This window comes from Protopterus annectens, chromosome 9.part0 (genome assembly GCF_019279795.1).
Source record: "Protopterus annectens isolate FY-2018-M chromosome 9.part0, PAN1.0, whole genome shotgun sequence".
In the NCBI taxonomy this organism is placed as follows: domain Eukaryota; kingdom Metazoa; phylum Chordata; order Ceratodontiformes; family Protopteridae; genus Protopterus; species Protopterus annectens.
In genome coordinates this window covers 495,536,590-495,558,785 of record NC_056743.1, presented here as the reverse complement: position 1 = coordinate 495,558,785, position 22,196 = coordinate 495,536,590, and the positions used below count along the sequence as shown (strand labels likewise).

Sequence of the window (22,196 nt, the reverse complement as noted above, 5' to 3'; positions counted from 1 at the left end):
TTTGTTTATTCTTCAGCTAAACAACCTTTAGAACATGAAGTGAAGGCTCATTCTACCAGGGCTGTCTCTATGTCTCTAGCTCAAGCAGTCCGTTTACCTTTGGACACCATTTGTGCAGCTGCTACTTGGTCCAAACCTCATACGTTTATCACTCATTACAAAGTGGACAGGGCCTCCAGGGACAGGGATTCCTTTGGTTCCACCATTCTCAGGAATGTACTGTCATGAGCCGACCAGGATTAGGGTGCTTGGGACACTACCCATGTGTAAGAATAAACGGCGAGATTGAACAACTTCACATAAAGAAGTTATGTTCTTACCATAACGTTCCATGTGAGTTGTTCATCTCACCTTTGTTCTTACACTCCCTCCCACCTTCCCCCTCCAGGTTCTGGATGAACGGGTATGACTGGTGGTCTGGTTGGTCTTGCTAGTGTCTTTCTTTCCAGCCAGATTATTGTTTAGCTATTGTAAATAGTTATGTACTATATACATGTTGTATTTTGGTTGCTTAGTGTGTTTTTTTCTTGCTGGTTCAGCAAACTAGATCCGGGGTTGGTAGGAGAGCATCATGGGATAGGGACTGTGCCTCGAGCTACTCAAAGATCTTGAGCTTGGAAAGTGGCCGACTCGGAGCAAAGGCGAGATGAACAACTCACATGGAATGTTATGGTAAGAACATAACTTCTTTTTTGCATTGAATAAGCACAATAATATAGTGCATAAAATCTTTAATTTCAGATACCTAATTTATTTGTTGAATTGTATTTTCCATTTATCCATATATCCTTCCCCACCAGGTTTTCTCATCTCATTCAAATAACAGTCGGCTATCAAATTAAATCTTATGAAAACAACAGTTCATAAGCACATATATGAAAAATAACAAAGTGACCCATACTCAAGAAATATTTTATTGGCTCTTCTAGCACCTTCAGTGGAAGCTATACAAGTATAAAAGCCTTTAAATAGCCTACACATAAATTTAAAAAAATTGTCTATTAAAAAAAAACACCAATAAATCATCTATCCAAATAAATAAATATAACTGTCCACCTAATTACTGCCTGCCATTTTAACTGATTATTCAGGCCATATGGACTTATTTTACTTTAGTAAAAAAATCTCTCTCTCTCTCTTTCTATATATATATATACATACATATATATATATATATATATATAAACATATATATAAACATATTTTTAATAACGTCGTCTATACAGTAAACATTTTCATAATAATAAGCAACACTTTATGGCCTGGATCCAATAAATGTTTCTTGAGTGTGGGTTACTTATTTCTATAAATTAAATCCTATGCCTCACACAGCCCTTAAAAAAGCCTTTAAAGCCTTAGTAGGCTTTGACAGATAAAGTTATACTGAATAGGGGAAAATTAAAGCACATGAAATTAACAGAGCTCTCTCTTCTCTTTCCATCCAATTTCTGAAGATTATGTTCCTCTCACATGTAAGAACGACCCTTGCTCTGTCCCTAGATAAATTAAAATCAATACAGAGGAAAGCTGTGGAAAAATATAATAAACTAATCCTGGAATGGGAATATAAAACATATGAAAGTTGCAGTATAGCAACACAAATGAACATGAGCTAACCATATAAGCCGAAGTTCCTAGAGAAGGACTGAGCACAAAAGAGTTGAAATCCTTCAGCAACAAAGTGACGCAGTGGTTTGGCATCATTTTCCAGATCTCCGGAGACCAACCCTTGGGCAGTCAAGCGAAAGAATGGAAACATATCTCTTCTCTGTTGAAACAAGAGAGGTAAAACAAAATAAAGAATATTGTCAGTAAAATATCACTGAAGCATGCAGTGGATGTAGAACAAAAGGTTAATAAAAAGAAAGCAACTTCTGAAATGCCAAACCTCTGACACCATCTAAGAAAAACACAGAGAATATTAAAAAGGCTGCTTTATCAAATATATCTTGTATACTAAAGTATCACAACTCGATCATGACCATAAATGTTACATTCTAAAGGAGTCATTAAGAAAAATACCTCAAATGTTGCTACTCACATCACCCTGGCTGTATTAGAAAGGGAATTTCTTTGCTACATATCTGGACATTCATGACCAAAGAAGTCTTTTACAGATGCAAACTGAAGAAATTTGCATGGTATTATTTTAATACAAGTTGCAAGAGACTGAGGCACACAGATCAAAATGCTTTCCAATCTGCATTAGACTCACATTCTGGCCACTTTTCTAAATGTATTAAAGTGATTTTAAGCAATAATCAATTCGATATGAAACAGCAAATCCTGAACAAGGCTCAGAAGAGTATCATTTTCGGATACCTGCTTTCAGATACCTCAAGGTAATGGAAGATCAAGAGACCATCCTCCTGCCAAGTAGTGAAGGTAAGGCAGAGAGCTAGATCTGAACAGGATGCCAGTCTAACATGGAACAGAGTTTTACACACACACACACACACACACACACACACACACACACACACACACACACACACACACACACACACGCACATACACACACACACACACACACACACACACACACACACACACACACACACACACACAAACACACACCCCTTAACAAATCACCGATTTACCTTTCAGAAAATCAATGTCGATGATGAAGACCCATGCAGACACACAGAGGTAATCCAAATGTCACACAAAAACCATCCCAGCTAGTAAACAAATGAAAGAACAAAGTTCTGTGAGGTAACAACTACTACACCACTCTGCTCTCCATAAGGCTTAGTACCTTTATCCACCCATTTCCTAAATCAGCTGTTCTTGTGAGGGTCACAGTGATAGTAAGCTGTGCAGGATATAACAAACTTCCATACCTTCAGTAACATTCCCTGGGTTATCCTGCAGGATGCCTACACACTTCCAGGCAGTCTGAGTGATGCAATTTCTAAAGTGTGACATGAGTCTGCCCAGGGATGTTAGCCTCATAGGACATACCTGGCACATCCATACCTCTCAATTGTCCAGATTTTCACAGAATGTCCAGATTTTTGTCTCACATTTTTAGTCCTTTCTTCATATAATGTATGCTAAATAATGACATACATTTTGTTCAGAAAATGTATGCGAACACAATCCTTATTATTCTATAAACTTTCTCAGTTTGTAAGAGTGACATATAACATATGTCCCTATTATTGTGCCTTTGTCCACCATTATTTTAGGATTTGTCCACATTTCTTCCTCTAAGAGGTATTGGTATATCCTTTTGGTGGCATCCATGAACCATCTTCCCTAGGCACCCAAATCACATCAACTGAGTTCTCTCAACAAGGGCTGTAGTCTGAGATCATCTTGGATTTCCAAGCTCCTTACTCTGTCATGGAAATTGATTCAAGACATACCTCTCAGTTGTCCAGATTTTCAAAGACTGTCAAGATTTTTGCCTCATATTTTTGGTCTGTTCCTCGTAAAAATTGTGTTTTTTGACAAATCACAGGGATGATCTAAAGATTAAAGTCACTGAATAATGACATGCATTTGAATTTCAGACTCCATATCCTTCAGAAAATGATGGTAACATAAATCATGTTACTCTAGCAACTTTATAAGACCAAGATTTAAAATGTGTCCTTATTTTTGAGCCTTTGTCCCCCATTATGTCAAGCTTTCTCCATATTTCTTCTGCTACGTGGTTGAGAGGTATGAACCAAGATACCTGATAATAGAACCTTATATTTCTGACACTTGTATCTGTAATCTCATCTTTTCAGTCACTACCCACAATGCATGGCTGCAGGAGGGAATGGATACATACACTAACCAGTAAATGGAGAGCATTTTCCTATGACTCAGCTCTCAGTACCTTACCACAGTTCAGTGAATGCCAACAGTAGTCTGCCACTGTACCCACATGCTGGTCACTTTCCTGGACCCCTCTGATGCAACTCATCACGATACTTAAACTACTCCACCTGGAGAAGCAGCTTTACTCACATCTTCAGAGACCAATTCACTATTTTCTGGGACAGAATCATGACTTCTGATTTGGATATGTCAATTTTCGTACCACCAGGTTTTCACCCTGTATTAAGTCATTCTGGTACAGACTAGTTTTCAATAAAAATGACTTTATGTTGGCATATTATGACCCTTGACAGTGCATCAGCTTCTTTTCCAAACATTTTTATCCTTACTCATGATAACGCAATCTGAGCTTATAAAAATTCCTGAAGGATAGTATCCCTTTAAAAATATCCTGCTGCTTTTCTTAGTTAGAATCTAGTTCAGCTGGCCAGTCATGGTATTAACAGTTTATAGTTCATGCAATACTCTGTTGATGTTATATTCACAAATCATTTTTTTTATTTTAGTAAAGGTTTGGGTTTACAGATCTTGAATTATGCATTTTAAGCACAACCAAAACTGTACAATATTACATGAACAGCATAGGAAAAATAATGTACAGGCATCAAGCAAGGTGGTAGTTTCTAGATTCCCTACATACCCAAATAAGGTATCCTCTTAAATATCTTTATGAAACACTGTACAACTCCAGAGATGTTCATCTTTCATAATAACTTAAACTTTCACATCCATGGTTGCCTTTGGTATAATTCCACTGTACTCTTTCCAGTTTACTCGTGCTAGTTTTCTTATAAGGTTTCCATAGTATTCCATACTCTAATTTGGATCTAATGTAACTTACAAACAATGATTTCATAATTTCTGATTTCCTAGACTTTATAAAGGTTTTAATACATCCTACAGTTTTATAACTATCTTTAACCAGTTGGTTGATACGAACAGAAAAACTCAAAGATGGGTCTACCCATATACACAGGTCTTTAAATTAATCCACAGTTTCAATCACTATGTGCACTATTCAATATTCAGCCATCAGTCTATGTCTCCCAAACCTCATTAGTTTTTTATGTATTTATCTGCATTTTATTTTCATGTGCATAAGTGGTCAGTTTATTCAAGTTCATTTGCAGGTATTTATAACAGACATAATCAGTCTACACATTTTTGGGTTATTTTCATGCAGACAGTAGAAAACTTCAGATGAACAGACAGATACCGCAAAATAGAGCTTAAACAATTATAGGCCCAGGAAAGAGTTCTGTGGGACACCCTAGCTATAACCTAGGATTTTACTTGACCAATTGCTATATAATACTTGCCATGTCTTATTTAAAATCCATTAATACTTACTTTTAGTTTATTGATCAGTGCTTTGTGTATGAGCCCATCAAAGGCCGAAGACGCATCAATATAAATTACCCCATAGCTCAATTTTTCATTTATAGCTGTTACTCTATTATGATAGAACATCGTGTTGCAAGTACATCTCTATTCAGCATATACATGTATTATGGTTTAACATCCCGACCTTTCAGATTCTGACAATAATTTAGCCATAATAACCTTCTTCGTTATTTTCTCCAGCAAGAAAGTAAACTAATGGGTCTGTATTACTGTGGGTTTGCCCTATTCCCTTCTCCTTTAAATATGCGTTTAAAACAATGTGTCCCTAATCTTTAGGAATCTCCTTATACTTAAATGATTTAGTGAATAACAACTATAATGATACTGTAAGTCCACACTGAAGTGTTCTCCGGCTATTAAAATTCCATCTCCTCCCTGGGATTTGTTTAGGTCTAGTTTGCACAGTACTTTTTCAATATAATCTTATTGAATTTCAGTATCTGAAGATAATTGAATATTACAAGTACAAATTCTCTCTCCCTTTATAGAGACAAACAATTCTGCATATGATTTTGTTATATATCTACAATCTTTTGTGTTTGAGAATAAATTTTTAGATACTGCACACAGTTTATCAATTTGTATGTCTTTGCTCCTGTCACATTTTGTGTATCACTGAAATGCTTTCCCAAAGAGCTCCTTATCTTTATATGATTTTCTTCAGAATTGTCTTGATCTTATTTCACACTGTTTAATTAATCTGCCTAGTTTGTTTATTTCAGGTTTCAAAGTTATATTTTAACACCTTTATTGAATTATCACTTATGATGTAGGCAAACATGCATTTATATAAAAGAAAAAAAAACATATTACCATGTTCCCAGTTGCAAACATTATACAACACATATATTCTTTTGTATAATTAGCATTAGTCTAACATTAAATAAATTGATCAATTCCTACAGTCCCTTAAACCTCAGTCTTTCTCCAAACATTATTCTGCATGTATTGTTCCAACAATTTCCATTTTTGTCTATGTGCTTTGCTCCTACATTTTTCTAAAGATCCCACTTCTAGTTCTTTTATTTCTGTTATAATACAGAATACTTCACATACAGTTGGTTTAGACTTTGATATAATTTTTTTAGTAATTGCTTTTTTGGGAGCCACCAGAATTAAACTTAGCAATGCCCTACTGTGTCCAGTAAATTCAGATCCTGTATCCCAGCTACAAAATGTCCTTAGTTACACCCAGTTGCTCATCCAATACCTCTGACAGAGTATTCTGTAGGGAATTTTTAAAGTCTGCTAACTCATTACACTCCCAAAACATATTCTCCTAGTTACTTCTTTCTTCCCCATCACACCACCAATATTTGCCATCTACCTGACGAAAAAGTCTTTGCAATGTACTTTGGGTACAAAAATAGGGTCTATATTATAAAATCAACTGCATACCTTGTCGAACACATAAACATTGACAGCTAAACAGTGAAAGCTTAAAACTGCGAACAGCCACTTCCGCAAAGTTTTCATAGGAAAAACTTCACTTGACCGTTGGACACTAAAATAAACTTTTAAACCCTAATTAAGTGTGGGGCTTTGCCCCCCCCGATGTGGGGGGCTGTGCCCCCACACCCCCCTAACTAAATATACCAACTCCATGATCGCGCTACATTGGGGAAAAGGGCAAATTCCCGATAATGTCCAAGTGAATGTTTTCCCTATGAAAAAAATTGCAGAACTGAACGTTCGTGGTTTTAAGCTATTGCTGTTTAGCTGTCAACATTTCGGTGTTCAACAAGCTAAACTTTTGCTGTAATAATATAGACCCCAAAAATACCTATGCATACACTTCCAAGCAAAAATTGTAAATCTTCTAGATATTGTTGCATATTGGGGAGCCACACATATATCCTTTCATTGCTTCCTTTTGAATTGATTATCCAATCTCTCCTCCCAATCGTTTCTAAACTCTTCTGATTGATTCTTATATTTATCATACAATATTTTATATGCCCTACTAATTATCCACTTATATAGTTACAATCAGTTGTCACTAGCACATAAGTTATACCATCACTCAGATAAAATCCCAACCCTCCAACACCTAATACATCCTCACACCACAGCAAGAACCTAGAGATCAAGCAACCTTAACCTCCTTGAAGTTACAAAACATAACAATGAGGCAGGAAAATCTCTCTTTAGCTGCTATATTTCCAAACTCTGGAACTCCCTACTCACCCAAATAACATCAAATAACTCCAGAACACAATTCAAAAAAATACTAAAAACCCACCTCAAGAACAACTGGCTATGCTCTTGTTTTACCCCTAGGTAAAGGCTGAATTACAAGAAATATCTACATTCATTGGCAATGTTAAGTCTAGCTTCTCACATGTAACTGTCTGCTTTTATAAATATGAAATATCTAAACTCATGGATAATCTCAAATCTAGTTTCTCACATTTAACTGTCTGTTTTTATAAGTTAAAACAACATTATAAAACTGTATACAAACCTGCTAAGTACTGTTATATTATATCTGTATAAGGCTGCAATATACTGCATGTGTTCAATGTGTACAGAATGTATTATACTGTATGATGAGATTACTATCTGACAATTATGAGCCTTTGCTAACTGGCCATATTTACCTATGATTGTAAACCTGTTATTTTGTATGTGTATTCCACCATCTTTATTAAGGGTGGCTGCAGTGGTGCAGCGGTTAGCATTGCCACCTCACAGCAAGACGTTCTCTGGTTCGGTCCTCGGCTGGGGTGCCTCCTGTGTGGAGTCTGCATGTCCTCCCTGTGGTCATGTGGGTTTCCTCCTGGTGTTTGGTTTCCTCCCACATCCCAAAGACATGCTGTAGGAAGACTGGATACTCTAAATTGGCCCTAGGCGTGAGTGCATGTGTGAGCCTTCTGTGGAAGGTTGGGTGCCGGGTTGGCAACTCGACACCATAAAACTCCACTGCCAATCATGAGGGGACAGGTGATTCACTGTGGCGACCCCTAATGGGAAAAGCCGAGAGAAGAAGATTCCACCATCTTTATTAACTTGTGCATATACGTTAATGTACCTCATATGTAACTGGAGCTTTTCTCCCCGGGCCTCCACTGAAAATAGACATGTGTCCAGTCGGACTTTCCCGGTCAACAAATGTAAAATAAAATAAAAATAAAATAACATAATTCAATACCTTTACCTTTTTACCTATAAATGTGAGGCCATTCACATTCCAAAATAATATGAATAGTTCAGCCATTATGATAAAAATGTTATAACCAGCTGTTATATATGACAGCTTTTTAAATGTCTATTTCCAGCTTTTGTGTTACATACAGCCTCTAATGTTTGGCAGGTTAATCCTAAATACATTTGTTTCTTGTAATCTCTTATTGAAATTGTGTCACATTTTGGAAGACTTTTTCTTTTAATGAAAACCACTCAAGCAAAGAAAAAAAATCAAACACACCCAGAACACCACCATACACTTTTAACTTAAAAGAAGCAGTGCACACAAAGCTATGTACATCTTCAAATAATAACTTTTAACCCTCCTGATAGGAACAGCTGGCCCAAATTGATGGCTGCACCCACAGGCATTGCCTAACCTAAAATTAAGGTTATCCATGCTAAGGTGTATGTAATAGCTTATGCTAATACTTCAACTAATTGCTGACTGTCCTTAACTTATTTTTATTCCCCTTCTAGATGTGGAAAACGGCTTATATGCTTTCAGAAAACATTAACTTTTAGCCTTCAGAAAAAGTGCACTAGCTATCTTTAAATAAACAAAATTATACACAGTTGTAGTAAATACATTGAAGTAGTTAGGTTCTAGGAACAAGCTGCTGTCTTTTACTTACTTCCAATAATTTCAAACTTTATTTTGTAATACGTTGCTTGCCCTTGTATATTTTAATTTTATGTTTCTCTCACAAACAATGTCCAGACCTCTCAAGATTTATTGCCTTCAAATGTAGTCAGCTCATCTCCCTGGAAGCATAAGAACAGAATCTACAGCTGCCCTCAGTCAAACACTTCTGAAGTCACACTGAATGTTTACTTGCTAAAGGAAAACTTTTCATTACTTTCAGTGTTCTCTTATTCTTAAAGCCCATTTGCTTACTCAAAAACATATTTGATTAAGTCAAGGGCATTAATCCAGTTACTCACTTATGAAAAAGTAAGGGAACATATCTCAACTCTAAACACATTATAATCAGTGCATTTTTATACCCCATACACCACCCAAACAGCCCAAGATTGCAGCATATTTTATCCAGCCTTCCTTTCTTTTCCTTTTACATTGTAATGCATGCATTTCTTAAAGCTAAAAAGAACATACTTGTTTACTTTAGTATCTTTATCACATACAACAATCACTAAAAATGTTTTACTATATAACATGATTTATATCATGAAATGTTTTATACAAATACTGTTAAGAATAAAAGAATTTTACTTACAGTTACTTACTTTTTAAGAATAAAAACAGTTTTCCTTGCAGTTACTTTCTTTTTTTTATTTTTTTTCTTTCAGTGCCCTTCCAAACATTAATGACATGAAGTGGGATATTTACTTTCAGTCCCTCCACAAGTTTAACAAAGTCAACAAAAGTCCAGTCTTTATCAGCCTGTTTTTTTTTTTTTTTTTTTTTGTAGAAGAAGAAGTGTTCCCTTATGTTTGATGGCTCACATTTTGTTCTACAAACTTTTGTATTTCCTCATTAGCTTGTTCTGCATCGAAAATAATGTTGATCCTGCAGGAAAAAATATTCTGAAGACAGCTGGATACAGCAGCTTGAATCTCACACCTTCCTCTCAACATTTCCTGATTGATGAAATAGATTTGCTTCTCTTCTGCCTGGTGTGCAGTGAATAATCATTTTCCATAAACACCCTGCTGTCTCCAACTTTTAATTCTCTGCCTTTCAGCCACAGTTTTGTCAGGATAAAGTCTCTTTGCTGGTATGATTGTATCTTTACTAATACAGGTCTTGGGTGCTTTCTGATGGCCAGGTTTGGAGCATACATGTCATGTGCCTTTTCAGTTAACACATCCTGCTGTGGAACACCAGTCCAGTTGCTTATTTGTACTCTCATAAAATTAATAGAGTCTGTTCCTTCCAGTTTAAATCTCAGATTTTCTCTCGATGCTCTGTCCTCCAACTCTCCCATTTTTTGAAACAGGACTTCCTGAGCAGTGTCATACTCGACCAGCCTTTTCTTCATTTCAACCACTGATTTTATAGTTCATCTGAATATCTATTTAAAGCTTCTTCCATTTTTTCCAGCCTTTTGCTACTTGGATTGATACACTGTTTAAATGTTTCATTTATTTTAATCAGCTCTGAGCACACTTGATTTATGTTTTTTTCTCGAAATTACTGGAAGCCATATCTTGTACCAAAGGTGGAGCTTGAACTGCTTTTTGCTGAACAGCTGAAATATTCTTTCCAGTCAGTGTTGTTTTCTTTTCACCTTTTCTAGCTGTTTTTCTTTCAGGTTCTCCAAGTTTCTTCTTCACTGGCATACAGGCAGTGAATTTACTAGTCAGTAACTGAATTTTACTAAAACAGGCAGAATTATTAGCCCTTATCTCAGTTTCTTTTTTACACTGAGAGAGCTGAAATTAAGCTGGTGATCAGTGTGCAGCTCTCTTGGAGGTCTCAAAGTTATATTTTTATCCCTCCTTAATTAAGTATCTTGTTCTTATGGAAGTATGTCCTAACCTTGTGTTACTAGATCCTGATGTTAAACAAGTCTTAAAATTATTGTATTCAAGCAACTTCACTTTCTAAACTTGTCACATTCCTTCTGTCAGATTTCCACTGAATGCATTACTGCAATTACTTTTACACAGTGAGTAATTCATTTTCATATAGTCTGTTCTTAGTCTTATGTGTGTTGGTTTAGATTTCCATTTGGCAGAATTATCTAGAAATAGTTTAGCCTTTATTACCCCATGATCACTGTACATCAAAGGTGGTAACATCTGAGAAGAAATAAAAAACATCTCCACAAACAACATCCAATATGTTTTATTATCTGTTAGGTTTGTTTGCAGTCTCTTTCTTAGATGTGATTTGTAAAAATTATGTGTAAGTTGTGTTATTGAACTTCTCTACCATTAACCTGCATGAATAAAACAGCACCATACTTCCTTATATTAAGGCATTCTAAGGCCCTACTCACATCCAGTATTGTTGCTTCTTACAAGCAGAACACTATTCAATCTGCAAATGTGAATATCAGTTCCTTAAATAACTGAATCTCCATTATTAGTATATTATTTCTGACCAAATCTAAAGAATCTCCCACTTGCAACTCAGTGTGTCTGCTCTTTAATTAATTACAATAGAACAATCGTCACCATTAGTCTTATTTCTGTCACCGTTTTCACCACCTACTTTGTAATTATGGCATTCTTATCTAGATGTCTTTGTACTTCCACAGGCTGAGCCATGCTGTCAACTCCAGTCTTCCTCCACTTTTTCCTTCAAGTAATATTCTTTAACCCTTGCAAGATACATTTCTTCATCTTGGCATGCCTCTCTCTCTTTTCTTCTCTGTCAGAAAAATTATGTTTTCTGTAGCCTGATTTTTTTTTCCTGAACAATGTTGTATTAAGTAAAAAGCAATGTCCTTTTTGTTTAGTATATAATGTCTCTTTGCATTTTAGATATTAATTTATTTTTCTTCCCAGTTATTTGTTGTGAACTTTCCTTTTCTTCTACATGCCCTCTATCATCAGATTGCTGAATACTTGTATCCTAAATTCCAAATTTGTCATCTGTAGTGTCATGTTTAATAGGGGATGAGTGATCTTTGTTAGCATATAGCAATTTCATTCCTGAGTGTTTTCTGTTAGTACTTTGCCTAATATTACTCATCCCATCATCCTAGCCATCAATATATGTAACAATAGTCTTCCAAGATGTGCCAATTGAACAAGTACAATCATCTTCAGTGAGTCTAGATTTACTATCAGTAATAATAAGCAAATCATCCAGCTTTTAACATAAGAAACACGGCTCTCCAGTTTGCCAGTTGTTACCTTTCTGAAGGTACAACATGTACACTGGATACGATACTTATGTTTCGGGAAACCGTTAATGGTCTACTCATTTAAAAAATCCATTCTCAAATACAAATAAAGTAAAGTAAACAATTTTAAAAGAAACAAAAATATTGAAATCTGTAACCACAGAATTCCCAAAAATTTAAACCATTAGTACTCTAAGTGAAACTGTATGAGGAAGTCACTCAAACAATATACAAATAAATGTTAAATTAAGTAGACTGAGCTAACCTTGTACAAAGACAAGTAATTCGTGAAGTTGCACCAGTCACACTGAAATGCTGGATGTCCTTTTCATCACACATGGTAGCTTGTGCTCACTATCGCTTACGGTTACCCCTCATTATAATGGTAAAAAATAAAATAAAAATGAAAGTAAGCCTACTCCTACCAGGCTGTTGCACAGTAAATCAGAAAACAACACTGCATTGTTTCAGATAAGCTCTGGAGTGTCCTGTCTATAATCTCTATAAATGTATTGATGATGAGGTCCCTTGGGAGTGCTAGAATTAGGCTGCCTACAATCTATCCTTCTTTTCCAACAAAAAGTAAAAAATGACAGATAAAAAAATAAAATATAAATCAGAATAAATCCAAAGTAAAACACCAAAAATCACCAGCAAATAACAGAACGATCCAGACTCCTCCAGGTTCACACACTTTATTACAAAACTGAAAATTAAGCGCTTTCATCTCCTGAAACAGAGACTTCATAAAGTCTCTGTTTCAGGAGACGAAAGCACTTAATTTTCAGTTTTGTAATGAGCCTGGATCGTCCTTTCTACTGTAAATCAAAATAGATCTTCACCTACCAAGCAGTTGCACAATAATTCACAAAACAACAACTGATGGTTTCAGATAAACTTTGGTCTACAGCCAGCAGGAATGCTCCTAATAGCCCAGCAAAACAAATCCACCGGATCTACTGCTTTAATTTACCACTCATATATGTGCACCTTCCTTAATCATCTTCCATAACTGTATAAAGGCATAATGGTGGCCCACATAAGTAAATCATTAATATTTTGTGTGCTATATTCATATAACAGAAGCAGGACATAGAAGCACTGTATACCAAGTCAGTTCATTACAGGTCTGTTCAGCAAATGCTATTACTGGTCTCTTCCCCATGTATAATCTGGTTTCTGCTACTATTTTTGACATATAGTGGTCAGAAGAGGTTTGTATAGGTCCAACGAAACAGCCTACCAAGGCATCAGAGGGCCTTTTTTGCATACTCTAATCACGTGCAAAGGATTTGTTTAAACCTTTAGCTCACACTTGCCTCATCTGCATTGTTTATTATATATTGTGGTATCAGAACAAGTAGTGGGAAATACCTAATGGTGGGCACTGTTAATCTCCCAGTAATATAGAGTGATGTGACCAAGTACCTCCTTGGCTGTAAACTTAGTAAGAACTAATGAGCTAAAAATGTTTCACTACTACAGTGATATTTGTCTTTGTAAGTTATAGAATGTTACATATAGCAGAGCACTGAAAAAGGTAATTAAAAGCCAAATATAATTAAGAAGGACGTTTATTATAAAGAAGTGTTTGTATATTAACTGTGAGCATATGTTTATTTAAATGTAGATCAGGGTATTTAGGAGAGGCTGGGTAATAACAAGAAGTGGAGGTATAGTGGCATAAACACAATATTAATAAGGTATATTATTGTTAAATAAAATGAGGCAGAATGCATAAAAAGGGTAACAAATGTAATATTCATAGTGGTAGAGGGAATATGAATGGGACTCAGGATAGGAATTTTGTGCTGGAATACTGCAACATCATTAGAGATGGGAAGCCCCCTCCCCCAACCAAGAAAAGACATACAATACAAATACACATTATTAATAGAAAAACAGTTCACCGAGTTTGACCACAAGCTGCAGCTGAAGGCTGAGGAAAATGGTGGAGAAATTCACTGGATTAACTCACATCTATACATGGAGTGGGTATCCAAGGAAAATTTGGGTTTAAAATAAATGTGTAACTGTTGGGCTATCAAGTGGTGTTTGGCCTAAATTTATTATGATTTTTAATTTCTTTCAGTCTTTCCCCTTACAAATACTATAAATTTTGTATATAATTTCTTATTTCTGTTAATGGCATACAAAGTTTGACCATTATAATTAAGCTTGTAATAATGTGTGCAATAAATTTGTGTTGTTTTTTGTGTGCTGCAAACTGAGCATGAAAAAGGTCTGTTGGGATAAATGTTCTATCTTGGTTAACAAATTAAAGTAAAATAAAGTAAAATGTATTATCTCTACAGCTCAGTTAGAGGGGTCAGAAGCATGACTGCACTTATTTAAGCAACACTAATTACTTACAGTTTGTATAGCACTAGTAGCAGGTTTAGAAAACTTGGCAAAGAAATAAAGGGAATATACATACACACACACACACACATTTTTGCGCACCTGTTTTCCATAGTAGAATTGTATGTGTACTCTTTTTTTCTAACTGTAGTCCTTTTTTGTCTAATAGCAGTGAAAGCAAACAGCATCCGATTGTTTTGTGATTAGCCACTATGAACGTCAGTTAATCATTTTGGTGACAGTCACAGTTGTTGGGTGCAGACTCAATAATTTTAATGTGCATAGGAGAATAATGAACAGTAGATTCAACTTGTGGTTGACTCAGCTTCTCTGTCCTTACCCAAGACATTATCTTTCTGTAAAGTAGAATGGCAAATGCAGTTAATGCATGGAATCGTCTTGCATTGTTTGATGATAAGGGGACAGGGATTCCTCCCCTTTATCTGATCTTGTCATCTTGTTCCTCTACACAGAGCAATGACAGTGGCAGAATAGCCTACATCAGTACTTGCTCAGTTAAAATAAATGAGGATCCAAGGGTTGGTCTCACTTATTTGAAAAGGCAGAACTGTATTTATTTATTAATGTATGTACGTTATTAACTGGATTAACCTAGATGGGATCAAGTCCATTTCTACTGGGCATGGGGAGGGGTGGAGCCCCTATATTCATATTACTACTTAGGTATAGTTATTAGAAGCATATATTTTAAGCAGTTATATGCATATTTTCACATGAGCTAAACAATACTATATTGTTGATATCATACTTTTTTTAAGATTACCATGCAGTGAAGACAATTTTTGAAGAACTACATCATAAGCAGATGCTTATGAAAAACAGTTCCTGCAAGAAAAGCAGGTTTCATTGTTTTAACATAGGCTAGTATTATGCTATAAATACAGTTTGTTACATTTTGCTTGGTTTGTATCAGGCATCAACCATTTATTGAAGTGTGCAAGTTTTGCTGGGAGTAAGAAAACAGAAAAGTAATAAAAGATAAATGGCACTGCAGTCTGTACATGTTACTGGGCGGGAGAAAACATTTTATATTGGTATTTGAAGGGGTGTAATCTTAGTTTACTTTTGGGTTATTTGATAAGCTATTCTATTGTTTAGTTTGATTTGAACTTAAGCTGTGTCTGCAGATTTTGTGTTGATTTTGTTTATAGTTAGTGGAAGGTTGGAGGAATGTAGTTGGATGTGATATACCAATTTATAATGAGTGTAAGATCAGAGTTCATTTTGGTGTATAGTTACTTTTGGATGAGTAGCTGTGCGTACTTTACTTTGTTTTCAAGTGACGTCCAGTGAAAGTTTCACAAGAAAATATAGCAATGTGAGTAGGACTGCTAGTTTGTGGCAAACATCAGTGTCTTGTGAGTTGTAACAAGTAAACTAGCTAAGTTTGTGTTTAGGTTCCCTAAGGCAGAGATTCTGTAGAATAGTTTGGGTAATTCTAATAATTCAGCTAGCCTTTTTCCTGTTTTTGGTAGTAGGTTGTATTGTATTCTGTACAGGACTCTGGGCTTCTTGTGTACTCCTGTTACTATGTCTCTAGTGTGCTGTTGAAAGAAGAACTTACTATCAATAGCTATTTCAAGATATCTTCATTGCTATATGATTTCAGCCTTTGAGGTGGATCTAGCATAGAAGTTGTTTCTTCCTTTTATAAGTTCGTAATTGTTTTTGAGTATTATCTTGGTGTTCTCATTTAGGATTACATAGTTTTCATTAAGCCATACCAGTAACATATTCAGGGCTGCTTTCTTGTTCTCCTTAATTTTATTGCTGCTATCCATGCTGTGGACACTGGTATAGTCTTCGACATTCTGCATTAAGGTGGTTCTTTTTGCATAGTTGTGCATAGTTTTATAAATATGGTGAAGAGAAGACTTACTGATCTTTGTGCAATAGCAGTATGTATGACTGAGCTGTTACAGAAATCATTATACTGACAGATTGTTTTCTTTTGTTGAGATGGTATTTGAAAAACAAACTAAATCACTAAATTAATTCAGTTTGCTTAGAAAGGCACTTTTCCTTGTAATTACTGCCATTGATGATAACTATTGATATAGTTCCAGCACTAAGTTGCTAAAAAAATATACATTTATCTGCCATGAAGCATGCATAACCAAGAATATTGCTTATCTACAACCTGCACAGTGTGTCTGGACTTTATATGAGTAAGACAAATAGACCACTTAAGGAAAAAATTTTGTAATATTGTATATAGGTTTTCAGACTAATGCATTGGCTGAAAATGACAGAATAATATTTCTGGGCTCCCTATTGAACTACTGGGACTCAGCAGAATAAAAAATAACTAAGAATACTCTCCTCCTTCAAACTTCTATCTTGCAGAGGGTAAACCTCCCTGCACCCCCAATATAGGGGGCAAGCCACTCACACTCCTAAACATTTATATACCAACACTGTGATCACCATATAATGGAGAAAAGGGAATATTCCAAGAAATTGCAATGTCAAACTTAATATATTTAAGTACAGATATTCAGTCTTACCATCACCTCATTTCAAGAGTCAGCAATCCAAATCCTGCCATTTCAAATAGTTACCAACATGTCTGTGAGACATTATTGAAAAGTATTAGAGAAGGTATATTGTGTTAGAAATTGTGATAACAGCATGTAAATGTATTACACAACTACATGCACATTTTGAACCAGGAATATGTACATCAGCAAGTATTAAGCTGATTTTGAAAAAGAAACATCAAAAATATAATTTAATAATTTAACTGTTGACGTATCGCTTTAAGGCTTTCGATGTGCTTATAATGTTTGTTTAATTCATGCTGTGTTGTGATTTTAACTTTTATTTAAACTTTGTAGGTAAGAATATGTATATCTTTTAACATCTAAGGAAGCGTCATGTTCAAAAGCTTGTACATGTATACTATATGTTTTAACATTTTTTTTTATTAAAGTACATTGGTTTGAAGAGCCCTTTGGACATTTTCCTTGCATTATTTTAACCAGCCCAGAGCAGTGCTATTTCATCGTTACTTCTTACAGTTTTAAAGCAAATGGGTGCTTGACTACAGCAGACTATTTGCTGAACTCTAGGACTACATTTGCAGTTGACTGCTTACTATGGCCACCTCCTATACATATTTCATTAATGCTGTTTGAATGCTGTGGCCAGAACTGAGTTCATACTGTGTTGCTGTAGTTATGTTGTTGCCTGTTATTTTATGAGTAAATGGTTCATTCCAGGATTTTGAATAAAGGGCTTAAGATGTTAATAGATCTGTAGTTTTTTGATACTGCGGTGGTGGTGCTGCGGTAGCGTTGTCGCCTCACAGTTAGACGTTGCCTGTTCGATTCTTAGTTAGAGTGTCTTCTGTTTGGCGACATGTGTGAATGGGTGTTCCTTCATTGAAGGTTGTGCATTAGGCCCGGCAAGCCAGCATGTAAAACTCTACTGCCAATCATTAGTGGACCGGAGTTCCACTGTGGCGACCCCTAACCGGGAAAAGCCGAAAGACACAAACAAACAATAGTTCACCATTCTACAGCCGAGTGCTCCTCCAGGCACTTCTGCAGTTACCTCCTACTGCTCCTCTAGACGTCAAATATTAATTATTCGTATTTGCATTAATAATTCCAAAACCATGTTACATACAAGGTGCCAGGATATTTTGTCTTGAACCATGTGTGATGGCAAACACAACTGTATTGATATTTGACCTCTCTCAGTGAGTATTTTCTTGAACTGTAAGGCGATAATGTCATTTTTAAAGGCTTATGCCACACCCACTGGGAGTTAAAGGCACACACTCAAAAGAGCTGTAACGGAGGGAATGAGTTAAACAGAAGTATTGTTGGAAGCACCTTTTTATGAGTATAGTTAGTGATGAGGCTATGTACAGGGCAATTGTTTTAGATTAGATGGTATTATTCCATCTAGGGAAACAAGGCCACATCTCTTAATTTTTAGTAGTTGTGTCAGATGATTACAGTTAGAATGGTAGGTAAGCTATTCCTTGGGTGTGATTGCTTGATACTGACCTTCTCTTTGAGGTCAGTGGCTAAACACCTTTTGATGTTTATTTTTTTGCTGTGTTGCTCAGTTACTAAGATGATATAGTATACAGATTCAGTTGCTGATGTGTTGGCAGATGCAGTGCTTGTCTACACTTGTTTTTTTACCTTTCCCCCAGTAGTTTATTTATGAATGCCCAGAAAGCTGACTGGTTATATAATTTTATTCCAAGAAATGATTTAACCCATTTAAGACATGCAGTGCTGGGGGACAGCCTCGGTGGTGCAGCGGTTAGCATTGCCGCCTCACAGCAAGATGTTCTCCAGTTCGATACTTGGCTGAGGTGCTTTCTGTGCAAAGTCTGCATGTCCTCCCTGTGCTCATGTGGGTTTCCTCCAGGTGCTCTGATTTCCTCCCACATCCCAAAAACATGCTGTATGTGGATTGGACACTCTAAATTGGCCCTAAGCGTGAGTGCGTGCGTGTGTGTGCCTTCTGTGGAAGGTTTGGTGCCGGGCTGTCAACTCAACACCGTAAAACTCCACTGACAATCATGAGCAGACAGGTGATCCGCTGTGGCGACCCCTAATGGGAAAAGCCGAAAGTAGAAGGAGGACATGCAGTGCTGGGCATGCTTGAAGAATAACATAGTGGTTTCCTCATCATATTCTTGTGGTAAGACGAGGGCAGTGGTAATTCTGCTCACCCAATCATTGCATCAGGATGTACTGGACACCTTGCAGGATAATACAGATTTCATGGTGACACTGGAGGGACACCTAGATGGTGCATGGGTCACTCTACCATCAGCTCATATCCCATCATGATTAGCTCCAAAATGTATTCAGTCTCTGGGTAGCTCATTTCCATGCTTGGGATGAAGGGGATATTATCGCTGGAATGACTTCAACTGGTTGTAAGGGTCATATGAGATAGACTGCACTAACAAGCTGTAAGAATCAACCGTACAAAAATTGTTGGAGGATGTCACAGGATATGGACTTTATGAGATCCTCATTTAAGAACAAGTCAGTCTTATTTCACAGTCACATCTCACATACTGCAGAAGTATATATCACAATTGGTAGTACTTTCAGATTGTGTTTCTCTTTTATGTTAAACTGTGTCCCCTCCAGTTCCTTGCCCCTGGTGCATTAACTTGGTGCACCTACACGCAGAACCACTGGTGCCAGAGGTCTAAAGATAGAGAGAGAGAGCAAGAGGCTTAATATGGCGGGATCTCAACCCCTGACCTTGTCTATGAGAAGCACAAGGGGCCTCTCCACAACCCAGTTGAGAACAGTGACTGTAAAATGTTTGAGTCATTAGCAAGCATTATCTCTACCATGATAGTGAAATGGGCATATAAGCAGTACCAGAACAATCTTAAAAAAAACAGCTTTCTAGCCCAAGTAAACACAACTTTCTTCCAAGTCACAGAACTCAAAGTGCATTGCTTGCCTGAAGTGATTTGCTAGGGTTCATATGTCTCCCACCACAGCATCTGGTGAGTGACATGATGCATTTTCTCCCTAATCAGTCTATTTTAACCCTTTCATAGGCAGGTAAGCTCATTGGACATAAGTGCCACTTTTCAGGGGTGACCTTGGAGCAGTGACTGGTTAAGTGCCTTGATCAGAGTCACACAGTAAATAAATGGAGGTGGAAAGAATCAAGCCATAACTGTAGGAAGGAGCTCATTACCATCTCAAAGTCGTAATCCTGTCACTTACTGTCTTACATGTTTGGCCTGTATTTTAATAAAAACTTTCATTGGTTATATGATCTTGGGTTACCTTGGGGTGTATCCATAGACTTTAATGGATGCTTCGCAGCACTTGTAGTGGTGCATCCATTCAAGTCTATGGACACCCCCTCCCACTTTCTCTATGCTGATTTCAGTGAAGTTATAGTTCATGATTTATTCTCAGTGGCATTAGCATAATGTAAATTCTTAGCCGTGGAATTAGTTTCACGATGCTAGTGCCTATTTGATTACTAAACATTCTGTCCTGGTAGTAGAATATCTGCTCTCTGCTCTCCTCAGTTTCCAACTCAGAAAATGTATTGGATGTTCTTATTAAGGTCTCTGATAACACTGTTATATGGCCTACCTTTGATGCGTCAGTATATACTATAAAATGCCTATTGAAATACATAGGTCCTAATACAGGCTCTGAACATGGCATTCTTTTCATCTGATTAAAAGCATTACCTGCCTCTAGTTGCCATTTCATATTATTACACACCTTCCCTTTGGTCAAATCTGTAAGAAGACCACCTATTGTACAGTGTAGGAATGTCCAAAAATAGCAATAATGCTCATGTTTAATAAACTTTCTTCAGTTTGGATAAAACAAATGCTATCCTCAGAGGATGGAATAGTTTAGAGGCTAATCAAACCAAGTAAATCCCAAAAAAGGATATAAGCTGTCTGGCTGGGACCAAGTACAATTTACAGGCTGCATCAGACATGTTTAAAATCAAATCCATGACCCGGAAGCAGTCAACATAAATAAATAAATTCATATCAAGAAAATTTCAGTGATGATCACAGACGACGAATGAATTGCCAAATGAAAGTATTGTGAAACATTTCTGACCTGATGCATTCAATCTTAACCACACAAAAAATGAACAGGTATTTCACATTTGTGAATAAGAAAATGCCGTCTTATTTTCAGAATAGTTTTAGGAATGTTTTTCATAGCCCATGCAACCTCTCATCTAAGTACCACCCACACCGTTTCAGATCACCTCTGAATTCAGCCTTCTATTTTTTTAATGTAGTGTGTGTTCTAGTCATCAAAATCCCAAGCAAATCATTTCCACTTTTCTTCTTCTCCATACAAGAATCCTCAACAATCATTTAAATTTATCTGCAAGCCTCTAACCTATATATTCATTCTCTAGCTTTTCCAGTGTCTTATCCAGTATGTGGACAAGCTCTATCACAATAGTGAATTTTAAATGATCTTTTACCACTAAACTTCAACACTTTCACCCAATTACTCTTTTCTCTATTATTGCCAACATTTTGAAAATATCTTGTATAATCAAATGTTACAATTTCTTTGGATTCATACATTCTTCACCCCCAAACAACTTGGCTTTCACCCACGTTTCATCATTATAACAGCTCTATTTCTAGCCAGTGGTACTGTCTTTTCAAAGTGGGACAAGAAAATTTTAAATGATGTTGTCTTTGTAGATATGAAAAAAGCCTTTACTTCTCTGGACCACTTTCTTCCTACAAAACAGCTTCCTATAAAATAACTTTGTGTCCTTAGTTTTAGCAGCAACAGATTGGCTATTAGCCAGCACCACAACAGACTCTTTCAAGTTAAAGTCAACTCATTTTCCTGTATGGCTCACTTCACTTCTGAGGTGCCTCAAGGTACCATCTTTGCCCTAATTCTTTTCTCCTTTCCATCATCTCACGCCTTATTGGTCTCTATAACATTAGAACTATCCTTTTCACAGATGGCATTTTTATCCTCAACCATTAACAGTTCGGCCACACTTCAAAAACTACTACAAGATATATTTAACAGTACTTGGACTGATTCTCAGGTCACAGTC

The 22,196-nt window shown here is 36.3% G+C and overlaps 1 protein-coding gene across 1 annotated transcript in view; it reads right to left on the bottom strand.

Annotated features, from left to right (window-relative positions):
* Positions 1-22,196, bottom strand: part of GOT1L1 (glutamic-oxaloacetic transaminase 1 like 1) — a 334,074-nt gene that overhangs the window by 162,799 nt on the left and 149,079 nt on the right. Inside the window, exon 6 of the mRNA XM_044083046.1 lies at positions 1,618-1,768. Within this exon, the coding sequence (XP_043938981.1) occupies positions 1,618-1,768 (151 nt within the window). The remainder of the gene's footprint in view (positions 1-1,617; positions 1,769-22,196) is intronic.